An 18,947-nucleotide genomic window follows, 5' to 3' on the forward strand; every position below is an offset into this window, starting at 1 on the left:
AGTTGTAGGCTCATTGAGATGTCTTCTTGTTTACCCCTGAAGCAGGACAACTCATGAGGACGAACGTGTATGTAAATTGCGTATCTGCGATATTATGTTGTGTGTTTATGGGGTTCATTTACTTGGTCACTGTTTTCCTTTGTCTTTTGTTTTGTAGCCAACCACGACCAAAACACATAAAATGATTTCATGTGTGCCCTGGGGCAAGACACTGCTGTGTTGTGTAGCAATTATAGAAGTTCTCTAGGAGTTGCTCTACAAGTTGTATACAGATGTAGCCTACAGTTTTATTTATTCATTTTCAGTTTCAGTTTTCTTATATTTAAGATTTTGAGAAGAGAGTGAAGAAGAGAGAGCTACAGTATACCAAAATGCTTATGTCCCACATTAAATCACAACTATTGCCTTGAAGAACAGGGAAGTCGTCCGTTAGTGTATTTTCCTCAGCAGACATTTAGGTTTCAGCTTGTAGATATGCTATTTTCCCTGAATGTACACATATTATTATGACATGCCCTGAATAGCAATGCTAGAGTTCATGTGGTTAAGCACTTAGCCTGCTTACTTTGTGGTTGTAAATACAACTTCTGTCCCTAATTCCATTCAGAATCCACAGACGCCAGTGTAACAACGGGAGAGAGAGACATGACAGAAAGAGAGTGATAAAATCGCCCTGAAAAACCACTTGCAGGCGGCAGCCGTTCGCAACTGGTAAATACAAACCCTGACCCTTCTTTGTATTTACCTACTGTATATATTTTTTTTTCTGACTATATCTACTGTACTGTGTTCTATCCGTCTGTCATTCAATGTTATATGAGATACTTCAATGGTTTCGTGAGTAAATAAGCCAAGTGCTTTTCTAGGATCTCCTTTTAGGTGACCTTGTACCAGTGAACTATATCGTCATTAAACTGTACCTTTTCCTATGCAAACTTCTAATAAAGTCTTCAATCAATCAATCAATAGAAACAGAGACAGAAAGCGAGAGAGACAGAGAAAGAGAGAGAGAGAGAGAGAGAGAGATATCTGACTCTATTGTGGTTCCTCTTCATCTTGTTGACAAGACTGAGAGACTCTTAATCAATTTTCTTTCTTCTCAAGAACTATCTAACATTAATAAATAATACCATATACCACACCAGTCCTCAGAGGTTGGCTTTGATTCTGACTGGGAGTGAGAGATCAGAGCAAAAGTTCTGATCCTTGCCAAGCAGTTCACTAAGCCAGGCTATAAGCCCAGTGCAAGGCACAGCCAACTGAAACTGTCTGAGGATTCACATGGTTTGACACGGATTCTCAAGGTTCAAAGGCATTTTCTGGCCTGTCATGCTGAAACTCAGACCCACTGAGGAGAGGAGAGGAGAGGAGAGGAGAGGAGAGGAGAGGAGAGGAGAGGAGAGGAGAGGAGAGGAGAGGAGAGGAGAGGAGAGGAGAGGAGAGGAGAGGAGAGGAGAGGAGAGGAGAGGAGAGGAGAGGAGATGAGATGAGATCACTCACATGACATGACGACATGACATGACATGACATGACATGACATGACATGACTACATGACATGACATGACATGACATGACATGACATGAGTGTAATACATGAGAAAATAAGATTTGCTTCCAAATGTTTCAAAACACAACCACCAAGAACAATGGCGTATAGATATTGAACAGACCTACTTCTCCAATAAATCACCACTAATCTTTGCACTATATGTTTACAAAGATGGTAATAAAAAATGCCTTTATTAGCCTACTTATAGAGAGAGGTGTAGAGTGATGTTGATGAAGTGACCAAATACCAGACAGACAGAAAAACAGAGAGAGTTGAAAATAACTTTGAATTTTGCCCAAGGAAAATTGTCTTAAGTTGCATTGCAGCCAGTTAAAACAGAAGCTGTGCCTGTACTTTCAACATACTTCAGCTAATGCACTGTGCCAGCTGCTTACACTGCCTGCATTTCCCCAATGGACCATTATGGGTCATTAGTCTGAAGAGGACATCATTATGATGACTAGTGAAGGGAGTGAACGTGAAAAGAATCAGGGACCGAGAGAGAGAGAGAGAGAGAGAGAGAGAGAGAGAGAGAGAGAGAGAGAGAGAGAGAGAGAGAGAGAGAAAGAGACAGACAGACAGACAGACAGACAGACAGACAGACAGACAGAGACAGAGAGACAGAAGAAACAACCCAAGCAAACACTTGAGAAAATAACAAGTGTTCTAACAACTTCTGTTGTATTTCAAGAAGTCATCTTACAAACTCACAAAATCACTCGCCCCGCTGGTCAATAGCAATACACGGAAGACTCTAGGAGGTGCACTGATTCTGCCCCTCCTTGACTATGGAGTCCTCGACCTCGTATGGTATCGCGATGCCCCAATTGCCTTAAAGTAAAATCTCCAAACATCCTAAAACAAACTGATTAGGGTCCTGCTTGGCCTTCCTTCTCGGGCCCACCTTACCGCTTATCTCTTTATAAGCGTGGGGTGGCTCATGGTAGCTGACAGAGTACAGCATCTTGCAATGGGCCTGGTGTACAAGATACACTACACTGCCAAGATACCCATGTACCTGACAAAATACTTCCTAAACGTAAAGGATGTCCACAATTACAACACCAGAGGCACCTCCACAAACCACGTTCAACCCAGATTTGACTCTAAAAAAGGTTCAAATTCGTTCTCCTGATATACCACTAACATAAACACCCTACCGTAAGCCTTAAAGGAGTGTAAATCCCTAACTTCCTTAAAAATCTGTCTTAAAAGTCACCTACAGGCGGCTGCTACTCGTAAACCTGTAATAGACTAAGCCCATTCTTACCTCCCCTTTTCCACTGTAAATATTTCTTTTCCTTTTCTCTTATTTCTTTCTTCTTTATAACTACTTATTTTTGTTATTTTTGTCATTGATGATATACTATGCATAGTATTGTGTTCTATCCGTCTGTCTTTCAATGTTATATGAGATACATAAAGTTTCCTGTGTGTAAAGCTTACTAGGATCTCCTTTTAGTTGACCATGTACCAGTCAACTGTATACTGTCATGAAACTGTACCTTTTCCTATGCAACCTTCTAATAAAGTCTTCAATCAATCAATGTGTACATACTATTATAGTACTAATCCTTCTATTGATTCCATTGTTATCTGCCATGGTTAATATTTGTTGACTATTTAGATAGATGCTAGTTGGGGGTGCCCGCTGGCCTACCGGTCCAGGCGTATAGTACCACATAGGCCCCGATGCCTGACAGACTGTCGTGGGTTCAAGTATCAGATTATTCATCAGCTTTTGAGCATATACCGGTACGTACAGTAGATGAGACAATTGATTACGATGGATGAATGATTATTTGAGCCGGAGTGTGCATCCCAACACAGACCCAGACTATACTCCCATGGGATGTCAGTGCGATAAGTATTCCTGGAGACATCAATAGTATTTGCAGGCAGTCACAGATGTGTGAGTAATCAACAATTACTGTATAAAACTACATTTCTCCAGCAAAGAGGGTTGACATTCTTTTGTCATAAGAACATTTTAAAAGAGGAAAGTATATCATTCTAATTTTCCAACTAATTGCCTCCGAGCTTGGACTGCTCAAACATTGTTGCAATGATTTGGCTCCAAGATTGTCTAAGTGCGTAGAAGAGGTTGATGGGGTGCATGGACCACGCTGCCATGTTTGGCTAGCTACCAGTAGTATAGACTAGAGTACAAAAACAGAACAGACAGACACAAAGGAAGAGGGGAAAGCTGCTCTCTCTGACCGCAATTAATATGAAACGACCTGACATTCACAGAGACCACTCAGACCAGGCACGACATCTGGACCATCAAGACCTTACAGACCACATGAAGCATTAACCAGGCAGGGTATCTATAGCCTAATAGTAGGCCTACTTTGGTTTTATACAAATGTGATGGCTCAATATCCAAGATATGTGAAGCTATTAGACCAATGAAGGGTATTTTTTGTCACAGTACAATTGCACATTCTGTATTTACCCATCCAATAAATACAGCGCCCAGGGAGCAGTTAGACTGATTCGACTACTACTTGGCCTTAAGCCCATGACCCACCTAATTCCAACACACTTTGCTAGTTTGTTATGACTCAGGGTGGAAAACAGGCTTAAGTAAATATCAATGTAATTGAGTGACACCCAGAGCCACAACACCAGAGGGAGCAACCACGGCCCGGTTCACCCAAATTCAGAACAAACATGGGAAAATTGGCATTTTCTACCACCACAATGTGGACTGACCATCATCCATTAAAGGAGAATCGCTGGTTTCTTTCAACACTGCCCTGAAAAAACATCTCTCAGAACACCACAAGGGGAGGTACATTTTATTTCCAATCGAAAAGAGGTGTCAGTCAGTGTTGTTCATCCTTTTTCCTTTCGTTGACATTGGAAACAAGTACCAGTACTTTTTTTGTGTTATCCTTTTTTACCTAAATGCCTTACTGTACCCGTGCTGTTTACATTTCTGATTGATAAAGTATTCAATCAATCAAAACACGGACTGTCTTTCTCATTGACACTTAGACACATAGACCGGGACGGGGGGCAAATCGGGGACTTTCTGATATGGCTTCTCTACCCATTCAGAAATGGCTTTCCCCACTTTAGTTCCAGTTCACTGGCCCAATCATGAGGCCCACCGGGGTCCGTAGTTCTCTTCCAAGTGGGTTTGGACCAAAACTGCAGTGCAGGACTCAGCGAGATTGACAGCTCTGCTTGCCCCTGTTCTGGTATGGGCACTCCAAAGAATTTGCTTGCCCTGCGGCCCAAGAATGCATGGGCCAGGGAAAGCAGAGGTCCCAATTTCGCTGACTCGACCAAGAGAATGGCGAGCTATAGGTAACCAGGATGCAATTTAACCTTTGGCAGCCTTTGTGAAGCATCCATCACTACCATGACTTGGAGGTTTCTGTTGACTAGTGTCATGAACGTGTAGCCTACCACACTTAATTAAAGGGATGAATCAAAAACATTGATTTATAACACTTCTGGTGTCATTTTCTCATCTACTTTTGAGTGCCTAGTACTATGTAGACAGTTTTTAAGTTGCTTAGTTCAATATTTACATCATTTTGATATTCATTTGATTCTCAGCCTCCTTATTCAAACTCCATGTTAGACACTTCCATAAAGGGCCATTCACACTGAACTATAACTAAATAGTTATCTTATCTTTATAGTTATCGTGCCCAGTGGGAATGGTGCTTAATTCTTGTAACTGATTTTGTAGATTAGAATCTAATGATTGGCGAGACATTAACTTTTTATTCTCTAAAAATGTTATGCGCTGCAGTTTTAATTTCAATTAATTTGAATTAAAGTAATTCACGGTAAATCCAGTAGTTGGCGGTAATGCACGTAATGCACCTAGATCTATCTAAGCAAGACCATAGAGCTATAATAATATAGCGAGGCAGATAAAGTGCATATTACAGGTGAATCGTTCACTTGCGGATACAAGCACCAAAATTGGCACACATACTCCTTAGGCATTGCTCTTTTCAGAAAACCATCTGGCCAAAAAAAAAATCAAGATGGCGGCCAATTTTCATGATGGCCGCCATTGAATATACAGTAATCTTGCATTCCGCAATAAAATCCCATAGACTTGTCCTATTTGAATAATTTTGGTGTCAAATCATACATTTATCACTATGTAGAATCCAAATTTGGACCCATGGACTTACTCAATGGCTTCCTTGTACCATATATCAGTCCCGGAATCTTAATATTCTGCTAATAGTGTGGTGCGATGCGTCCAAAAAACAGCTCCCGTAGGATTTTTGTGCTAAAATTGATCTTTTTGCAGATCCTGGTTCTATAGAGTCCAAACTATGAGAAAATGATGGGTGTCAACTTTTCCGGACCCCCACCCCCTTTCTGGGGGTCATCTAGTTTGGGACCTGCATGCCAGAACAGTACGCCAGCCAGTTAATGTCCAATTTTCTTAATATTAGGGTTGTTTTGTAGGTTTTAAAACATTCTGAGTTCATTTATTACACTTTTGAAGCAGCCAGAATAAGCTTTCTGACTTTTGGTTGGGGTCTTTCCTCACCTGGGACCCCCCCAGATGGACCCCTGAGCCTATCTCAGTACTCGCTCTGCTCCTGCTCCAGAACAATGTCATATTAGATCATAATTGAAGCATAAACTTTTTTTCTGAAAACAAAAAAAAAGTAGTAACAAATACCAGGGGTCTTCCACAGGGGCTTCGGGACCCCTGGGGGTCCTCGGAGTTACTACCTAGTGTGATAAGAAGTGTACTTCTAAGGATTTCTTTGCTAAAATGTATTTTTTTACTGCTTTGGCATTTATAGGGACCAAACTGTCAGAAAATGATGGGTCTCAGATTTTCCTGACCCCAGCCCCCTTTCTGGGGGGTCATCTATGTTAGGACCTCGCAGAACAGTATGTCAGTCAGTTAATGTCCAATTCTCATAATATTAGAGTTGTTTTGAAGGTTTTAAAACATTCTAAGTTCATATATTGCACTTTTGAAGCAGCCAGAATAACCTTTATGACTTTTGGTGGGGGTCTCTCCTCACCTGGGACCCCCGGAATGACCCCTGAGCCTATCTCAGTACAGTCCTTGCTCTGCTCCTGCTCCAGAACAATTAGATCATACTTGAAGCATAAAAGCTTTTGTACCTGTACCTGGGCTCTGTAGCTAATACCAGGGGTCTTCCACAGGGTCCGGGACCCCCAGGTGTCCTCAGCGTTACTACAGGGGGCCATCCAAACGGCTGTTTACCCATATATGGAGACCCCCTGGTACCCATATATGGAGGTCCATGTACTGTATATGGAGATATGCTGTGAGAGCCCAAACATGCTTACTCAGTTATTTGTTATGTGAAAGTACTATGATGTCCATGACAACTGACAACATACCCTTTTATGCCCATACATGGAGATCCCTGTCTGTAGAACCAGTCACACAGATATGGGCTGTCTTGGCCATCTGTCTTGGCCATATATGGATTCTGTTAGTGTGGTATGTGGCCAATGTGTCCTCCATATATGGGCATTCCCATATGAAGTCCTGTTAGATATGGGCTTAATATTGAAGACATCAGGGAACTCCATATATGGACCTTGTCATACATCTTGAATCTATGACCTCAGCATCAAAGGCTGGATTGGGGTATGTCCCTGTGACAAACTATTATCATGTCCACTAGGGGTACTTAATGTACATCAAGCAGCCTCACAGAAACAGGACATAGACTCCTGCCCTATGAGCCTCAGGGCTGGGCAGTGGGTTGCCTTTGGCCAAAGACAGAACTTAAAGTGGATTCTGTTCATGACCTGTGTTGCACTCTTGCAGAAAAGAGCAAAGGGATGCTCTTCTTCCATGCCTTCACTGGCTGAATGATGGAATGTTTGTGATGAGGCTTCTGGTGTCTTCAGCAAACTCAGCCATTACCCACCTGTAGTGGATGATGAAGACCTGAAAACCTTGGAGAAGTTTGTGGTCATGATGTACGACCGATCCAGCACAGCTGAAGGTGTCAATGATGCGAGGTTGGACTTGTTTGCTCGGAAGCAGAGGCCATACGAAGCCATTCCTCCAACGCAAGCAGCACTGAAGCAACATGTGAAGCGCGCTTCCTATCAAGCGGCCTGCATCTGGAGTCAGTCAACAGTATGTCAACCAGAAATGCAGACTCCTGACAACTGGGGCTGGACCAAGAAAGGAGATCTGTGGCAGATTGATTGGACTGAGCTCCCACCCATTGCAGAGAGTTGCCAGCAGCTGACCAAGTGTGGATGCAAGTTGGAATGCTGCAGTCGATGCAAATGCTACCACTTTGGTCTGACCTGCACGGCACTGTGCAGCTGCAGGTGCGAGGTTTAGAAGCGTTGTAGTATAGGCCTACTATACTATTGTACTATACTGCCTAGGCCCTAGAAAAAAAAAAAAAAAAAGAAAAGACAAAAAAAAAACTACCTCCTGCCTCGACGGGATCATCACCTTATCGTGGTGAGGCAGTTTGCGTGTCTCCATGACCCCCAGAGCTATGTCGGCAGGAGTCTTGTACTCCTGTACTCCTGGCAGGGTTACCCAAGTCGAAAAGGTCGAAGAATAGAGACTAGACAAAGAGTGATCCCACGGCGCTATTATATCTACCATGCATTTTAGCCGTGTCAGCCGCTGTGCATTGAAATCCGCTCTGTTGAGTTACTACATTACTACATTACCCCCCCCCCCCCACACACACACACACACACACACACACACACACACACACACACACACACACACACACACACACACACACACATACACACTATAAACCTCTAACAATACTAAGATATACACTACCACCCATTTTATCCGAGTCAGACATAACACAAACCTCTAATTTAGCAGAATATTAGGATTCCGGGACTGATATATGGTACAAGGAAGCCAGTGAGTAAGTCCATGGGTCCAAATTTGGATTCTACATAGTGAAAAATGTATGATTTGACACCAAGATCATTCAAATAGGACAGGTCTATGGTATTTTATGGCGGCCATCTTGAAAAATGGCCGCCATCTTGAAATTTGATTTGGCCAGATGGTTTTATGAAAAGAGCAATCCCTAAGGAGTATGTGTGCCAATTTTGGTGCTTGTATCCGCAAGTGAACGATTATTTCTGTTATCTGCCCGGCTAATAAGAGCAAGACGCATATCGAGCAAGAATGGGATTTATGGCTCTTTCAAGTGAGCCCGATCTCTGGGATCCGTTCATTTCAAAGAGCCGTTCAATAGACTGGCTCATTTTAGTTATACTTTAGAAAGGAATGTCGTTCATTTCAAAGAGCCGTTCAAAAGACTCGATTCGTTCACGAACGTCCCATCTCTAAAGCGGAAGTAGCTTGCAGTTGTCATGGCGGCTCCGATGTAAACGCACACATTACACTGTATTTATTCATACATTTTACGAGGATTATTTACATGTAAGTAATACCTTGTGTATTAAATCTACCTGTTATCCGCAGCCTGTCATTATAAATAGCCTCGGATATTCAGATGGGAACGGTTTATTGTGTTTTATTTACTGTGTGACGCTTGAAAACGAACTGCAGCTGGGAGCACTCGCATGCTAATGCTGCTGTTTGTGTTTACTTGAACACTTTCTGAGTTATTTATTTATTGTTGTGGGTCGTTATTCTGAACCAGAACATCCCAACCAAATATGTTTTTAGTTGTATTAGTTTCTGAAATAATATAGTGTAATGGTAACTCTGGTAACTACATTAATTTTCATTCATTTGTGGAATGCAAAGCTAAATGAAATTGTGTGTCACTGTCATTGAAACCTATTCTGGATAACACATGATTTTATTTATTTATTAGGTTATAGAAGTAGCAACTTTCAGGATCAACAATGAGCACTCAGGTAAACAACTGTTAGCCCTAGAATGACTGTGATATTACACAGTCATTATGGGGCTTGTAAACCATATTATGTCCATTTCAAATAAACACATTGGAATTTGGGGATTCAACTGACCTTTTTTAAATGGCTCATTCAAATATTCAGGCTACTTGGTATAGCAAGTACTTAATAAACCTCTAACGGTGTTATTGCACTTTTGTCATTTCAGTACAGCATTCTGTTCAAGCAAGAACATGGTGAGTACCTATTCATATTTATCAACATATATTTATAGTGTTTATGTAATCAAATAAACACTTTCTACTACAATGCAAGTTGTGTTTTAGTGGTGACACGCTGCTGAGATAATCCAATATCATTGAGGTTAGGTACAAGATGCTAGAATGTCTGTGATTTACTAACATTGGTTCCAAATACACAGCCATAGATCTGAAGAGACTGCTCGTGGTTAGCTGACTGATCTCCGCGGCAATAAAGTGCTCCCATTCTCTCTGGGCAAGGGGCCCCGCAGGACTGAATAATACCAAAACTTAAAACTAAATAGGGCATTACTGTCTGTACTGCAGTTCTACAGTATGAAACTGTACAGGACAGCATAAGTTATGAAGAACTAGCCCAATGCCAGTTAACAACGATGCCATGCATGGGGGTCTCGGTCTCACTCCCTCGCAGTCATGCACGCAGAGATATTGAGCGTTTATAGAAGCACATTTGAGCTGAGCAACTTCTTATCAAGTCAGCTACTGGCACACCCCGCTTTGATCTCTTTTAAACCTATGAAATGAACCCCATTCCCCTATATATATACATAGCGTTCCTATTCTGGGCATAGGTTAACGTACAATAGGTGAACGTTTTGCCAAATGAAGCAAACATTTAGTGAAAATAGCCTACAAGCTCACAACACGTCACAATGTAGATTGGCTATTTCTATTTTCACTGTTTGTAGCTATTTCCGCCTTTTTATCGTAGAACAAACATGGTTTAAGTGGTTAACATGTGTATGTGTATGTGTTACACAGCTCACGATGATGCCATCTGGACGGCAGCGTGGGGTAAGAGCGAAGCTGATGGCTCAGAAACCATCGTCACCGGTTCACTAGACGACATGGTCAAAGTCTGGAAATGGTACGTCTGATTAGATAGACCGTACAACTCGTCTTTATATCAGTGCACGGAATTAACAAGAATCTCTCTGGAATTTGTTAACAGAGGTAAAGTCTAAAATGAGCAAAGTATGACCAATCACAATTCACCATTCATATAGTGTAACAGAGGTAAAGTCTAAAATTAGCAAAGTATGACCAATCACAATTCACCATTCATATAGTGTAACAGAGGTAAAGTCTAAAATTAGCAAAGTATGACCAATCACAATTCACCATTCATATAGTGATGTTCAATTCAGTACATGATTATTATATATATTTTGAGTTTTTCTTCCCTTTGCACCTTAAAAATGTTCTGCAGTAGGTTGTGTATTTACTTAACCAGTGGCATCTATTTTCTCATCTTTGTAACCATAACCAACCTTGTCCCTTATAATATTTACTTTTCATTCACTCCATGTTTCTACAACAAGAGCTTACAGTGGGTGTTGCAAGACACATGCCTGTATATAAGTCTGTTATTATGTTAACTATTCATGTAATCCAAGAGTAAACATAGTTGATCTTTATATTATGGTTTCACTCACTGTACAATGTGAACCTCAGATGCTCTGAACACCAATTCAAAAAGTTACCAAAAGGGATTACAATTTCTGAAAGTCACCACGATTTGCAGCAGGCACCCAAAACTCTTTCTAACTTTTTTTTGTATTTTCTTTCTAAACAGCCTTTTCACATAGGACCACAGGAAGTAGCTAAATAACTGAACAATTGCGCACCCTGTTCCCTTGAAGTTACATTATTGAGCATTATTGAGACTGAGCACATGTGCCCCTGCAGGTGTGATGAGAAACTGGAGCTCCAGTGGACTCTGGAGGGACACCAGCTGGGCGTGGTGTCTGTGGACATCAGCCACAACGGAGCCCTGGCTGCCTCCAGCTCTCTGGACTCTCATATCCGCCTCTGGGACCTGGAGTCAGGAAAACAGATCAAATCCATGGACGCAGGCCCGGGTGAGTGAGTGAGAGGGACAGAGAGAGAGAGAGACAGAGAGAGAGAGAGAACTCATACAGGATGAAATTAAACAAAAACATAATCGGCAGACAAATTGTAACTGGCACGCTGTGAAATTTAAGCCAATAAATTATCGTTGTGGGGTTCTCTCTCCTGATTGACTAATAATGGTATCCTGACTAAAGAACTGGAGAGATAGGGGAGAACACTTACTGAACAAATAAAACACTTCATGGCAATGTTTTCATTTTAATTTTTTTAATCAGTAATTAAATGTCTAACATTTGTAACAAACCAAACCACTAAAAACATTGGTTGCTGCTTCAGTAGACATGCATGCGTTAGGAGGCACTGCTGGACCCTCTTGCGTCTGTATAATTTTAGATTTTAGCTATATAAGTAACGTACTTTTTTCGGAAAACCTTTTGGATTTAGAACAGTGGTGTCACTGCGTTGTGCACTGCGAGTTTGTACAAAGAATCTTGATAGTTTTGTTTCTTTCTTTTTTGCTCTCTTCTGGGGGGGTCCCTGGAACAAAACATTTTCAGATGGGGTTCCTTAGTCAAATACATATACGTTTGGGGGTCCTTCACATGGTTTGAGCACCACTGATGTAGCAATACATTTTTCAGAAAACTGTTTTAGAAGACATTTGTAGAATCGGCTCAGGCCTTAATGGGTTAATATGGCAGCCCTGTTGGTGCATCGCTCCAATGAGCAGCAGCAGCCAGTACGCGTATATGGTATATCTGTGGATAAAAGGACCACATACCTTTGGATTCGCTAGCAGGGGTTCGCAAACCTTTTTAGGCTGTGACCCCCAAAATAAACATGTATGAACGGGGGACCCCACCCTGACAAGCACTTGGAATTGTAGGTATTACATTTAATGTGACTCGGTTCCACAGATAAATATATAGACGATCTATAGCCGCTTTACATGCTCACGCCGCCTCGCGTTGTGAGCATGTAGATCTGCTATTTTCACAATGTTCACCTCTTGCTTACTTAATATTTGACAGTTTGGCCTGTTTGGTATTGAAACGGCCTTGAAAGTCCTTAAATAGTCACTTTAAAAATGTGCAGATACCCTGTATACACTTATACTTTGTGTTGGTTTGTTTACCATTAAGTGGGGGGGGGGAGGGGGGAAATGACATTAAGCTAATCATCTGGGGACCCCACAAAATAATTTGGGGACTCCACTTGGGGTCCAGACCCCAAGTTTGAGAACCACTGCACTAAAGGAAAGGTCCTCTGCCTCCCCAGAGATGTGTGACATGATGTGCCATGGACCCTGCCCTGCTGGCAGCTAAATGCCATGTCACCTTCCATTAGTCACAGGCTGTTACACCCACCACCTGCTGCCTGGTTCATCCTGGTAGCAGTGATAGTTCAGGTAGTCAGGGCAGTGTCACTCACATCTCCTCTAGTTATACAATGGATAATAGATGTGTGGGAATCTCCTCTTACAATGTTTTTTTGTCTTTTCATTTATTTCTGATGCTTTCATGTTTTTGGCAAATGTTCCGCCCCAGGATAAATAAGTTGCGATTTCTTTGGTCACAATAATCGTGATATGACTTTTTCATATCGTCCCATCCCTAGTTTGGAAGAGGACATGAAGACAGACAACATAAGGGAAAGATTAGAGAGAAGCTTGTGTGTGAAGTGTCGCTCGCCATCCTCCAGCACTGTGGATATCGGCGTCATTGAATCCAATATGCTGGGATAAAAACGTGGCAGGGCTGTTGACACATTCTATAGGTCATGAACTGGAATTAAACCTCACAGCGCTTACCCTTCATCGTGTGTAGCATTGTGCACTGTTCCATGGAGAGCTGAACACTTTATCCATCTATTTGTCTTCAAGTGCTTTCCCTGTCCAAAAGTGGATAAAGATGCAAGTCTGTTGATGGCATAGTCTCTATGGACATGCACTTAACCTCCAGCTGACCTTAGATCTGATTCCACTTGTATTTACCTCCCTTACACTCTCCCCTACTCAGACTTCTTTTAATGGATCTAAAGTAAATCTACCTTATCCTTTACTTCTTTTCTTTTTCTTTTTTTATACAGTTTCCATTCCATTTTCCCCCAAATAAATTCAGAATATTTTCTGAAATATATATATATCTATATTTTTTAAATATTGAGCCGTGATGGAACACGTGAGGGTTGTAGAGCGGGAACCTTTGTTCTGAAGCTAAAATAAATCTGCTCTTACACAAACTGGACTGGTTGGCCCAGAAAACTATTCTAAATGGTAAATGGTACATTAGCGCCTTTTATCCAAAGCACTTTACAATGTGCACTAAATTCGCACACCCGATGGCAGAGGAAACCATGCAAGGCACTAACCTGCTCACCCGGAGCAGTTGGGGTTTAAGGGTCTTGCTCAAGGACACTTCAATACTAACCCTGGTGGGGCGGCATAGCTCAGGGGTAGAGAAACCGTTATTAGAGCACGAAGGGTTCCCGAAGGGTTCCCAGTTCGAATCCGGGCTCCTCCTGAGTTAATGTCGAAGGGTCCTTGGGCAAGACTCTGAACCCCACATTGCTCCCGGTGAGTAGGTTGGTGCCTTGCATGGTTTCCTCCGCCACCGGTGTATGAATGGGTGAATGTAATGCACAATCTCTGTAAAGCGCTTTGGATAAAAGCGCTATATAAATGCACCATTTACCATTTATCGAACAGGGAACCTTACGTTTCCCTAGTGCCTGCTTTACCCCCTTTACCCCTTGAACCACCCTTGAACCACTGCCACCTTTAGATCATATTTATACAATTGTTATATTTATGCCTCTCGTTGTTTCTGCTGTGTCTTCCAGTTGATGCGTGGTCAGTCGCCTTCTCTCCAGACTCGAAGTACATCGCTACTGGCAGCCATCATGGGAAGGTTAACATCTTTGGAGTGGAGAGTGGCAAGAAGGAGTACTCTCTAGACACCAGAGGAAAGTTTATCCTCAGTATCGCTTATGTAAGGAAATATCACTCCATTCCCTGTGTGCTTGTAGCATCTTAAGAAATCGCAATAGTTAATCATTATAACAACAATACGTTTAAATCATTACCATTTCACCATTACAACACGTTCCCCCATCACACACATGGTCATACACAGGCGGGCTAATTTCAGCTGAATTACTGTGTTCTCATTTGTGTTCTGATCTTTGTTAGGTGATTTGTTTGTCAATTAAACGTAATGGTTTACATTAACTTATCTCTCTGTGCTATCATGATAATGGAGTGAACTGGTTTATGGACATTTCTAGGAAGATTGGTTGGAGTAATTGATTGTGGAAAACAACAAGATCAGTTTGTGAACCTCACATAAATAATCTGAATACATATAGTTTCCCCACAGGATGGTACTTTTGGTACAGCATTTATCAACAGTGCTGTAAATGAGTATGTTGTTTTGCTGCTGTCGTATTTCAGAGTCCAGATGGGAAGTATCTGGCCAGTGGAGCCATCGATGGAATCATCAATATCTTTGACATTGCCACGGGGAAACTTCTGCACACACTGGAAGGTATGTAGAACCAGCCTTGTTAATGAGGAATGTAGAAGACATTAAGACACTTTAGTCATTTAGCAGATGCTCTTATCCAGAGTGACTTGCAAAGTGCCAGTCGGAGTAAAGGACGTGGTCAACTGAGTAAGTGCTCAAGGAATTGGAGTAGACGGGTAGAGTTTGTGCTTCAAAATAAATATATGTAGCATATTGTGGTCAAACCTGCTATCTAAGTAATGGTTACATGTTACAATGTAACCTAGTATATAAAGGCCACTGCTCACAACATCAAAACTCATTATTACTAGTAGGACGCCTCAGGGCGACATGCCATCTGGCCAGTGATGTATATCGGACCAGTTACCCATATATGGAGATCCATGTACTGTATGTAGTACATCCCTTTTATGCCCAGAACCAGCAAGACAGATATGGGCTGTCTTCCTCCATATATGGGCATTCCCATTTGAAGTCCTGTTAGATATGGGCTTAATATTGATGACATCAGGGATCTCCATATATGGGCATAAAAGGGATTTTGTTAGAGTGGTTCCCATGACATCACAACATACAACATATTTTATGCCCATTACATGGAGATCCCTATCTGAATCAGCCACACAGATATGGGCCATGTCTTGGCCATCTGGCCAGTGATATATCTCGATGACATCAGGGATCTTCATATAAGGGCATAAAAGGGATTCTGGGGAATACCCATATATGGACTTTTACATAGGTGATGTCATAGTGATGTGTCGTGTCAAGGGAACAAACCCATAGACTGTAAACATGTGTACACACAGAGACAAGCTGTGCCATTTCTCATGGTAAACTACGACCTTCGGTCACAACAAATTATTTCAAAACAAAGTTCAGACTAATAAGGTCTGTATAAAGCAAAACACAGATTTTCTCACGTTTCCAGTCCAGGGATTCAAACTAATGACATGTCTGGTCACAAGCCAGCAACTTTACCCCCTAGGCCACCTGCGGCGGTTAATGGCTGCTGAACTGGGAAAATATCACCTACCATTGTGGTGCCCTTGAGTAAGGCTGTAGTTGAACTTTGCAGCTCCCAGTGAACAGCAGGAAACTATGGTTGTACTGGTTAGCTCCAAATGGCCAGCAGTAGAACACTGTGGTTGTAATAGAATGTGAGTAGCAGTGTGATGTGTTGCTGAGAAAAGAGCATCAGTAGTACCCCATGGATTTTTCTGATTTAAAACAACTGTTGAAAAACCATCATTAAGGCTGGTGACAGACCTTCTTTCTACTCTGTCTGTGTTTCTACAGGTCACGCTATGCCTATCAGGTCTCTGACCTTCTCTCCTGACTCCCAGCTCCTCGTCACAGCCTCAGACGATGGATACATCAAGATCTATGATGTGTGAGTTAAATTAACTGTCATATCACAAGATCTGACCAAAGTAGAAATCTTAATGTCAGGGATTATTTGTTAGAGCAAGTTCCTTATCTTGGTTAAGAAAGGTTGGGTATTTGTGCTGTAAAATAAAATAAATAAATAAATATACATTCAACTGTGATATAGACCCTCTCAGCACAATTAAAACCATATAAGACCCCAGCTGTTATTATTTTTTATTGTAAAAGTACCATTAGCTATCATAATATTACTGTTGACGATGATAAAATAATGCAGAGGTCTTCAACAGGGGGCCTGGGACCCCTAGGGGTAGCCTCGTAAACCACTCTCTTCCAAGATGGGAGGAGTCAGTTTACTAGGCTACCCTAGGGGGTCCTCAGAGTTACTACAGGGGGTCCTCCAAATCTTTGTGTGATAGAAACTTTTTTCTTTTTTATATTAACCACTTGAACCCTAGCGTCCATATTCAGAGAACTTTAGCCAGAAAAATCTATTAACATGCTGTGGGGGTCCTTGCTTCATTTTCTCTCTCAACTAAGGGGTCCTTGGCCTGAAAACGTTGAAAACCCCTTAAGTAATGCATAACATCAAGTAATGTAACTGTACATAAACGTGTGTGTTGCAGGCAACATGCCAACCTGGCAGGTACGCTAAGTGGCCACGCCTCCTGGGTTCTTAACGTTGCCTTCTCCCCGGATGACACTCACTTTGTCTCCAGGTACAAACCAACTGGTCACAACACCAATAATAATAATAATAATGTCAGCCGCTGCCGTATAATGATGTTAAAAACCTCCTCTCCTATCATTTCCTCTCCGCAGTTCATCAGATAAGAGTGTTAAGGTGTGGGATGCCAGTACCAGAACATGTGTCAACACTTTCTTCGACCATCAGGACCAGGTGAGATACTTAAACTTCATGGACGGTCTGATTTCATACAACACTGTTCACTCCAGAATAGATGTACAGGAGATCTGCTGTTTTCGGACAACCGAAATGAAACCACCATTTGTGTGGGGAAAAAAAATGTTGTATGAATGAAAGAAGAAAAAAAAACGGTTGTTAACTTCCCAATTTCCTATTCAATCTTGTAGCGTCACACCTTAATCCTCAGATTCAGAAGTTTATCAGCTTTTTTAATTCCTGCTCTCAAGCCTGTTCTTCTAAATTATATTCTTCTAAATAAATCTGATGAACAGCATTATAGTGTTTTTCAGGTGTTCGCATCAAGCTTGCAGGATAGACATTATTGCTTTTGCTTTAATTTGTACCTTTGTATCTCTCTTAGAGATACGTGAAAGATGCTGAATGTATTATTATTATCATCAGTAGCAGTAGTGCCTCCTCTAGTCTATTCACATCCTCTGCCCCTGCCCTGTCCACTGTGTCCAGGTGTGGAGTGTTAAATATAACAACACGGGGTCCAAGATCATCTCAGCTGGAGATGACAGAGCCATACACATCTATGACTGCCCCATGTGATACTGCTGGGTCAACAGGGAAAGCTCTGGGATCGCTGAAGCTCATTTCCCAAACATACAACTCTGTAGATTCCTTCAGGTTTGGTTTGAGGATGGAATGGACACATTGTCCATTGGATGGACACATTGTAAATGACTTTGCACGGCCTGCTGTGGTCAAATAAACATTTTTTTGTAATTCTTTTGCATTCTCTTGCATTTCTTGTATTTAAATGCATTTCTCCCTTAAGATAGTTGTCAATGTTACACATTAACGATATATTATTTTTTAATATTATAAACTATACAGATAGATGACTTTCAAGGTGTTCTGAATAACGCTGGCAAAGTTTCCACGAGATGGCTTGATTCTCAGATTTCATATCCTTTTAATACATTATTGAAAACGAAATCTCTTGTTTTTCTTTAGTCAGCTTGGGGGATTATAGATGAGTGAGGAACCTTGCACTCATTTCTGATTTTCCATTCTGTCGGTTGGTTGAGTTAAATACCAGAACATATAAGACAAGTGTAATCTTGCACTCCCTCTGCTGGTCCAGCACAAGTACTACAGTCAGAAATTTTGTACATGCAGTATTCATTTATAGTAGCGTTATTTTATTTAGATGCTTTTTGTGTGTGTGTTTTTTACCCCTTTTCTCCCCAATTTAGTCATGCCTATTAATTCCTTCACACAGCAGTGTTGTTACTGCTGTTTCCTACTGACTCACCTGACCTGCCGTGACGAGCCCCCTACTCCTTCCGCCCAACGCTCCCTAGGAATATGTGCAGTGATAACACCTTCCCCGCTCGGACACACCATGGTGGATTTGAATCCATAACCTTGGCGGTGATGGGCAGGCACCTTACCACTGCGCCACCCGAGCACCCTATTTCTGAGTCCTTTAAAGCTCAGGGTGTTGGAGATTTTCCCAGGCTAATTTCTTACCACTATATGTCTTGGGGTCCTCCAGTGTTTTAAATCTGATTTTAGATCAGTGTTGAGTGTGTGTTCAATCCACGGCCATTTGACACGTTCT

General features: G+C 41.7%; 1 protein-coding gene across 1 annotated transcript; it reads left to right on the forward strand.

Moving 5' to 3' along the window:
- Positions 1-8,887: 8,887 nt before the first annotated feature.
- On the forward strand, positions 8,888-18,082 carry skic8 (SKI8 subunit of superkiller complex). The gene is made up of 11 exons (XM_080737494.1): positions 8,888-8,976; positions 9,377-9,419; positions 9,628-9,655; positions 10,442-10,547; positions 11,369-11,541; positions 14,375-14,523; positions 14,985-15,078; positions 16,357-16,450; positions 17,073-17,165; positions 17,269-17,347; positions 17,840-18,082. The coding sequence occupies exons 2-11, from the start codon at positions 9,408-9,410 to the stop codon at positions 17,927-17,929; spliced, it is 918 nt and encodes a 305-aa protein (XP_080593620.1). The 5' UTR covers positions 8,888-8,976; positions 9,377-9,407; the 3' UTR covers positions 17,930-18,082.
- Positions 18,083-18,947: the final 865 nt, after the last annotated feature.

Source organism: Nannobrachium achirus, assembly GCF_963921795.1.
Source record: "Nannobrachium achirus genome assembly, chromosome: 11".
Taxonomy (NCBI): Eukaryota; Metazoa; Chordata; class Actinopteri; order Myctophiformes; family Myctophidae; genus Nannobrachium; species Nannobrachium achirus.

What these genes read in the sequence shown, in the direction of transcription:
- skic8 (XM_080737494.1), top strand. An exon ending in TCTGTTCAAGCAAGAACATG is followed by an intron (nt 9,656 to 10,441) that starts GTGAGTACCTAT and finishes TGTGTTACACAG; the next exon opens with CTCACGATGATGCCATCTGG. An exon ending in TTATCCTCAGTATCGCTTAT is followed by an intron (nt 14,524 to 14,984) that starts GTAAGGAAATAT and finishes GTCGTATTTCAG; the next exon opens with AGTCCAGATGGGAAGTATCT.